The sequence below is a fragment of the Eumetopias jubatus genome, unplaced genomic scaffold, assembly GCF_037043125.1.
Source record: "Eumetopias jubatus isolate StellerSeaLion01/CBP00866 unplaced genomic scaffold, mEumJub1_p1.0 scaffold_17, whole genome shotgun sequence".
Taxonomy (NCBI): Eukaryota; Metazoa; Chordata; class Mammalia; order Carnivora; family Otariidae; genus Eumetopias; species Eumetopias jubatus.
Window position 1 is genome coordinate 45,775,887 of NW_028274823.1, and position 8,621 is coordinate 45,784,507.

The 8,621-nt window shown below is 53.1% G+C and overlaps 1 protein-coding gene across 1 annotated transcript; it reads left to right on the forward strand.

Moving 5' to 3' along the window:
* Nucleotides 1–8,207, forward strand: LRIT1 (leucine rich repeat, Ig-like and transmembrane domains 1). The gene is made up of 4 exons (XM_028099004.1): nt 1–122; nt 2,325–2,791; nt 5,875–6,180; nt 7,237–8,207. Exons 1-4 carry the CDS (start codon nt 1–3, stop codon nt 8,205–8,207), a joined length of 1,866 nt encoding a protein of 621 aa, XP_027954805.1.
* Nucleotides 8,208–8,621: the final 414 nt, after the last annotated feature.

Consider the following 8,621-nt stretch of genomic DNA (forward strand, 5'->3'; position numbering starts at 1 on the left):
ATGAGGGTGGCAGTGGGCATGCTTTGGCTCCTGGCCCTCTGGGGGCACCCCCAAGCCCAGGGCTCCTGCCCCTCTCAATGCAGCTGCAGCCTCTACATCCTGGGTGATGGCAACAAGGCCAGGTATGGCACCCGATGTGTGGGATCGGTAGCCCACCCCTGTCTCTGTAGCAGCTAGGCTGGGCTGGGAGGGCTGGATGCAGGGCCCCCAGAACATGGCTGGGTGAGACTTCCATCTTCTGGGCTCTTGAGACCCGGTATCCTAGGAGGCTGGTCTGCTCTGCATTGTCCTGCAGCCAGCAGGGCGTGGGAAGTACCAAGTGCCTTTGCACATGGGGGGTGGGGGGGCACAAGAGTGCCCACTCCAAGAAATCCGTCCTGAGTTCTCTTCCACGATCCTGGTGGCGAGGAACCCTCTGAAGGGCAGGGGAGGTCTCCCCATTCGCTCTTTCTTTTCCTCTCCTCCCTTTCTTCCTCCCATTCCACCATCCTCCCTGTGTCTCCCCAGCCCCTTTTCTCCCAGGCCGCTTCCATTCTCTTATCTCAGCTCCTGGGGGTACACAATCACATCCCAGGTATTTCTTACCACCCCCCCCCATAATGCAACCACCTGCCTCCTCATGCTTTCCCCACTTTGGGGCTCCTCTGGCCCAGCCCCCAGGAGCCTTGGCCTCAACCCATTTCTATGGGCTCTCTGAAAGCCCAGGAGTGCCCTTTCCATGCAAGCAAGCACCCCTCCATCCTCAGCCTTTTCTTTCACTTCCCCAAGCCCCACCTGAGCCCCGAGGGCACCTCCATCCTCTCCTCCTCCCCTTCCTTGGGATGTTCCAAAGCCACTGTGATTTGTGGACCCTCACTCTTCCACCAAGGCCCACTCTCCCTTTTCTCTCTGGCAGTCTTTACACTGTCTTTTTCCTGACATCTTCAACTTATCCACTAATGACCACTGCATTTCCTGACTTGCTCAGGGATTTTAGCTCCTGGTGCAGGGCCTTTCCTACCATCTTTTCAACATTTTGGCATTGCATTCTCCCTTTCTCCCCTCGTCTTCTGATCAGGGCAGCAAGTTATCAGTGTGACTCTTACAATGATCCTGGCAATGGGTGTTGTGTTGATTGGGTGTGAGGGGATGGAGAGAATGGAGAGTCACCCCCAACAAAGGATACCCCATGTGGTCTGAAAAACAAGAAGAACTCCATTCTTGACCTAAGGCTCTGATGCTCTAACTCATATGGATCATCAGACGTAAGCATCCTCTCCCCAAGGAAAGCCAGGGCTGAGCCCTGAGCAGGCCAGGAGATAGCCCGTGGTGAGGGTCAGTGTGACCAGGATGATGAAGAGCCTCTACTGCCCCTACCTCCAACAGAAAGCACAGGGCTCAAAGTCACACAGCATCGGTGACAGACCTGGTCTTAGAATGCAGCGCTTAATAGAAAAAGGTTTAGGAAGTTACTGTCTGGGCTGAGGGATCATTGCAAGGAGCTTACAGTGCTGGAATACCAAAATTCGTGATAATGGTCAATAAATAGCTTTGCACTCCTACCAGTGACAGATAGGCAGAGCGGGTACACAACATGACCTCATTTAACCCCCAAAACCACCCTGTGAGGTGGAGTCTATTACTGGAAACTGAGGAAATAGAAGTTATATAATATACTCAAGGACACGTAGCCAGCAAACAGAGAGCCCAGATATGAATCCAACTGCGGGCGCAAAGTCCTAGCTCTTAAACGCTTTAATCGTCTCTGGTCCCTGAGTCAGGTGAGTCCTGAGGTACCCAGTGTATGGCTTCCATTTCTGACGCCCGCTGAGATAGATATATACAGATATATATCTATATCTATATTTGAGTTTATATTTATATTTTTTTAATGAAGAGAATCCAAAGCAGTCACCAAAACGGAGGTATAATTTAATAAAGGAACACTTTTAACACCTATGTGCAGTGCTGCAATGCACAAAATGATCTCAGGATTTATGAACACTCTTCATTCTTAGTGCACGGCAGGTGGTGTGAGGTGCATAACAGGAGATAACAGTTTAAGCTTCAGGCCAGTGATGAGACCAAAGGGCCCTCTGGGACCCTCCTGCAAGGGTCTGAAAGCAAGAACCGTCCCCCACCGGCCCGAGAAGGGAAATCAGGAGGCTGCTTGGTCCTGGCCCATGTCCAGGGCCCAGCGCAGCTCGGAGCCTGGGTTCTGGGGTCCGGTCTTCCGTGCAGACCAGGAGGCCTCGTGAAGGGAAGTCCGGGAGTGAGCGGGGCAAGAGGGGGGATCTCGGACCCGACAGGACCGTCGCTCCAATGTCCCCCATTTCTGTGACCAGGACGGTGGTGTGCAGCGACCCGGACATGACCCTGCCCCCCGCGTCCGTCCCTCCGGACACCTCCAGACTGCGCCTGGAGCGCACGGCCATTCGCAGGGTGCCCGGGGAGGCCTTCAGGCCGCTGGGCCGCCTGGAGCAGCTGTGGCTGCCCTACAACGCGCTCAGCGAGCTCAGCGCCCTGATGCTGCGGGGCCTGCGCCGCCTGCGCGAGCTGCGCCTGCCCGGGAACCGCCTGGCCGCCTTCCCCTGGGCGGCGCTCAAGGACGCCCCCCAGCTGCGGCTGCTGGACCTGCAAGCCAACCGGCTCTCCGCCGTGCCGCCCGAGGCCGCGCGCTTTCTGGGGAACCTCACCTTCCTCGACCTCTCCAACAACCAGCTGATGAGGCTCCCGCAGGAGCTGCTGGCCACGTGGGCTCACCTGCAGACCGGGCCCTTCCTTCCCGGCCACCGCACCAGGCTGGTGTTAGGTAAGGGAAGGCATCCTTCACTTGGAGCCACTTTGGGGAGCCTCGGGGCGGTGGGGGTGGGGTGGGGGTGGGGGTGGGGGCGGGGAGTCTTAGGAAAATTATTAAGCCTCTCTGAGTCTCTGTTCCTTACCTGAAGAATAGAAATCACGCCTGCCTTGGGGGTTCGAGTGAAGATTGGGTGAGAGGCACACACAGGCCGCTTTGGAGCTCAAGCTGCTGCCAGTTCAAATCCCAGCGCTGCCTCTTACTAGCTGTGTGTCCCTGGGGAAATTGCTTAGCTTCTCTGTGCCTTGGTTCCCCTCTGTAAAGAGAGAATGATAAGAATATCCATCTCAAAAGGTTGGAGTTGTGGGTGAAAAAACAGTCCTTAGCTCACGGTAGGTACATGTGGCAGGCACAGTGATGTGCCACCCTGGCCCCTGTCAAGGTAGGACTGGCTGCCCCGCTTTTGCAGGTGCTGTCAGTGGCTTTCAGGGACAGCCTTCGCTGCAGAGTAGCCTTGCCCAAGGCCACCCACCCTTTCTGGACACAGCTTTCATCCCAAGACCTGTCAGGTGGGAGTCAAAGGGCCCAGCCACTTGGCATGACTAAGATGAGCTATTTCAGCTCCGGGGCCCCCCAGGGGTTCACCAGGCCCCCATTCATCTCAGCTCCATGTCTCCCTCCTGCTTCCTTCCTTCCTTCCTCTCCTCCTTAATGAACATGCTGCATGCTAATCTTCATCTCAGGGTCTGCTTCCGGGAAATCCAACCTCCAACAATCTTCAAAGCCTGTGAACACTCCCCACCCCCTTGAGAGTCTCCTCGGAGCACTAAGTATGCCTACATGGCAGGAAGGTGGTCCTAGCTCTTTGCTAATTGGTCAGTCCTTACTGGCCATCTAGCGTTAGTGTGGCCCTGAAGCTTTCCTAAATTTCTTGCCCCCTCATAGAACTTGACCCTCGCCACATCCCAGGGTAGATAGTACAAGTACAATGCCCTTTGTTTTACAGAACAGACACAACCTAAGGGTTAGTAAGTAGTGGTTTGGGCCTAAGGCTCATGTCAGATAGACTGGTTCTCTTTCCTCTGTCCTATGAGGGGATGGTGGCAGAGGGTGGGTGGTAGGGAGTGGATGGGTAGTAGCAGAAGAGAGACCTCCTAGCAGGATGTGCCTGGAGCCTTGGCTCGTAGGGGGTTCAGTACCAGGGGCTGGAGCAATCTTAGAATGGTTTGGGGCAGCTCCTGCCCTAAGGCCCAGGAGAATCTCAGGAGGAGGGAATATTTAGAGGCCTTACTGCCTGGAAGCAGGGCAGGGAACAGCAAGCCCCATTTCAGCTCCATCCACCCTGCAGACTTTCTCACCTGATAAAGGATAGTGTATAGGATACTACTTACATGGAAAAAATTGGTTATTTGAAAATAAAATTTAACTAAGTGCCCTTTAAATATATATATATATATATATGCTTTATAGAAAAAGCTAAAGACTCTTTTTTTCCTTCTTCTGATTCTAATTCCTACTCCCCCTTCTAACAGGTAGCTACTGTTATGTTTATTTGCATGTTCCCTATCTTTTAGAATGCATTTACATGCATATATATATATATGCACATAGAAGTTCTTTCTGTGTTTTACATAAAATTTCATATTGTATAGAGCATATTGTATATATCAACTAGCACTAACTTTTTCACTCAGCAATATGTCTTGGAGATCTAAGTTACTACAAATGGATCAATTTCGTTTTTTGTCAACTGCATAATTTTCCATAGTAGAGTTATACTACAGTTAATTTAGCCATTCTACCTTCAATGGACCTTTAGATTGTTTCCATTATTTTACTAACACTTATGATGACACAGAACATTCTTGAAAATACATCCTTGTGCACGCAGACAAATGTTTCTCTAGGATAGGAACTGAAAGGGGAATTCTAGGTAATGGAGTATGCACATTAGACATTTTGATATCAGTCTGTGCATGCACTACCAGTAGTGCATGAGACCACCCATGCAGGTGTTCTCACTCTGAAAGTATATTGCCTATGAATGTGGGGTCTTAGTTCTAGGTGCTGGGGATAGAGCAGAAAAGAAATAGATGAAAATCTCTTCCCTCACGAGGCTAATAATGAAAAGGTTTGGAATGTTTAACTTTTGCCAGTTTGAGGGGTAAACCTTTCCCTGTCATTTAACTTTGCTGTTTGCATTAATTCTTTGGGGACTCTGTTACAACAGGTGAAAGCCAGCTAGCTCACTGCCACAACGGGGCAGTGATGATTCTTGGGGTGCAGATATATCATTAAATGCATTTAATCAGTGACACAGGGTAGCAGCTACCAGAGGGATGGGTTGAGGATGGGTGGGGAAAGGAGCTAGCATCCTCCCAGCTAGTGTTCAGAAGGACCCGAGAGTCATGGATGTACAAGCAGATGAATCTAACCCCCTAACCCCAACCCTTGACATTTCCCCTTCCAACTGTATCAAGTATATGTATGTAAATAAATCATAAGCCACTGATTCTCAGACATACTATTGAATTTGATAACAGTCTTTGGAGGATAAAAAGACACCACATTAAATGCATTCATTTCATATTTCAGAAATGGAAACATATAAAAAGGAATTGTGTCTTAGAAGTCAGGACACATGATACCCCTCTATCTGTAGAAGGTTCTTGGGCAGAGTGGGTACAGTGACCTACTTTCATCTCTATAAAGTTCAATTTTAAAGTAAAGAGGGCTGGACATGACATAGGATTTGATTTCCTGGCCTCCTCACTCCTGCCCTTTTGAGCTTGTATCAAAGGGACCATGGCCCAGAGCAGTCACCCTCATTGCTGGGGTGATGCTGAAAGTGCCACATAAGCTGGGAGGACAGAGGTCAAGGGTCAGGGGTCATGAAACATTTTGAGAAATGGATTTTGGAATATGGCAGGTACTACTACTGTTCCACAGCTAGCGAGGCAAGGAGCTGGACCTGGAGGCCAGTTCTGCTGACTCTGAGCTCAGGACACGCCTTGTCCTCCCTGAGGGGGGAAGAGGAGCTGGCCATGGGGGGCTGAATATCGAGTGCTCACCGCTTGCCTCCCTTTCCGCCCCTTCAGGGCTGCAGGACAACCCCTGGGCCTGCGACTGCCGCCTCTATGACCTAGCCCTTTTCCTGGAAGGCTGGGCCCCACATCTGGCCTTCATAGAGGCCAGGCTGAAGTGCGCCAGCCCACGCAGCCTGGCCGGAGTGGCCTTCAGCCAGCTGGAACTGAGGAAGTGCCAGAGTCCTGAGCTCCGCCCAGGGGTGGCCAGCGTCAGGTCCCCGCTGGGCAGTGCGGTATTGCTGCGTTGTGGGGCCACCGGCGTCCCTGGGCCAGAGATGAGCTGGAGGAGAGCCAACGGGCACCCACTCAACGGCACAGGTGTGTGAGCTGCAGGGACCGTGCAGGCTGAGTCGGGGGAGGTCGGGGGACAGTGGCTCTCAACCTGTCTTACATGTTCCAGGAGCCACCCCATCCGGGCCCACCCTGGGAGGGACAAGATGCTGCCATTTTAGTGAAAGAGACTCTTAGTACATTTAGTATTTAGAGTAAGTGTCCAAGTGTAATTGTTAAGCCAGTATCACGAGGAGTAATTAACCATATGAGTTACCATCTCTTGAGCTCCTCACGTGTTAAGTATATTAGGCACAGTGTCATTGAACTTTAAAGAACAGCCTGATTATCCTTCTTGTTTTGTAAGTAAACAGACTCTGAGAGGCTAAATGCTTGGCTTACAGCACAGAGCCTGTGGTCTTTTTGCTGTGTAGACAGAGATGGTTCATCTCTGGCCCGGGCTGGTGGGATTTGCAGGAGTCACGGCTCACCCATGGGCAAAAAGGGGGCCGAGGAGCAATCATTTCTTAGTGCCTGACCAGAAAACCTCATGTCTCTCGCTACTTTCTTAGGCGTCTCCTTCAATTAGGTTGGCAAGTGCTGCTCTAAGACTGTGAGTTTGAAATCAGTTTACAAACAAAACTGGATCAGGATCTCCATTATGTTAAAACAGAGTTGAAAATGCTGGGATTGAGGTGGCAGTGCGTCTGGACAGGGTGGTCATGAACCTCCATCTGGGCCTCTGCCTCATGTTCACCTAATGCACCTAATCCCCCACCCCCCAAGCGCTGTCTGCTGCCCCAAGGAGTCCGTTCTGTAGGACTCCAGGGTCCTGAGGAATATTGCTTGACCACCTCAGATTTAGAAGGCAGATCATCTTTAGACTTGGCCTGAGCCTAGGTCTCCCTACCTTGAGCCCCGGAGATCCTGATCCCCTTGGCTAGTCTAAGAACAGTTGAATGACTCTCAGTGTTTTCTTGGGATGACAAGGTCTGCTGCATATACAGGAGTATGCACAGTCCAAGGGCTGTGAACTTGGCCCTGGCAGGAAGCTGGGGGCCGAGGAGCCCATTCATTTTCCCACTTATGCCTCTTTCCCCGCAGTGCACCAGGAAGTCTCCAGCGATGGCACGAGCTGGACGCTGCTGGGCCTGCCTGCTCTGTCCCCCCCTGACTCTGGAGACTACATCTGCCAGGCCAAGAACTTCCTGGGAGTCTCTGAGACTGTCATCTCCCTGGCCATCACTGAACCTCAGGCTTCCACGGAACGGAGTGGGAGCCCAGGGACACTGTGGGCAAGGGGCGAGGGGGCAGAAGCGGCCGCGTACAACAAGATGGTGGCCAGGCATGTCCCTGACATCCCCGGACCTGCTGTCCCAGCCACCAGGTCCCCTGTGGCCAACATGAAGGGGGAGCTGAGCCTCCAGCACTTCCAAATGGGGATCCCAGGAGGGCGCTCAAGTGGGCAGGCAGGACGCCAGGAGGCCCGAATGGTGAGGTCTCTCAAGGTGGTGGGAGACACTTACCAGAGCGTGACCTTGGTGTGGAAGGCCCCCCAGGCTGGCAACACGACCACCTTCAGTGTCCTCTACGCGGTCTTTGGGCAGCGCAGCATGCGGCGGGTGGTTGTGCAGTCTGGGAAGACCAGCGTCACCATCCGTGGCCTGGCGCCCAAGACCAAGTACGTGGCGTGTGTCTGTGTGCGGGACCTGGTGCCCCAGAAGGAGCAGTGTGTCATTTTCTCCACGGACGAGGTGGTAGACGCCGAGGCCACCCAGCGGCTCATCAACGTGGTGGTGATCAGTGTGGCTGTTGTCATCTCCCTGCCCCTCACCCTGCTCGTGTGCTGCGGGGCTCTGCAGCGGCGCTGTGCCAAGTGCCCCATGGGGGGCTCTGCCGAGGCCGCGGGCGCCTACGTCAACCTGGAGAGGCTGGGTCACAGCGAGGACGGCTCCGAGGAGCTGTCCCAGCACAGCCTCAGTGAGGCCGACAGGCTCCTCTCGGCCCGGTCCAGCACGGACTCTCAGGTCCTGGGCGCCAGGGGTGGCCGGCGGATCAATGAGTACTTCTGCTGAGGGGGCGTTCCCTCCAGATGCTCACACACCTGCTGCCGTCCCCTCTCCCTCTGCTCCTCCCACCTGCTTACCCGGACACCCGAGTCCACACTCACCCACTCTTGCCGGCTCGGGTACCTGATTCCTCATACATTTACACGCAGCGACGACTGCTAACTTACTAAGCACTTACGGTGTGCCAGGAAGTGTTCTAAGTGCTTTATGTACATTAGCTTAATCCATTCTCATCACAGCCCTTTGCAGCAGGCCCTACGTGTTCTCCCCATTTTCCTGGAGAAGAAACGGGGGGATTAACCAACTTGCCTGTATCTGTCAGTTTTTTCTGTGTAACAAATAACAGCAAGATCTCAGTGGTATACAGCAACAAGCCCTTATTTTCACACAATGACAGGTCTGCAGGTTGACCGGGGTGGC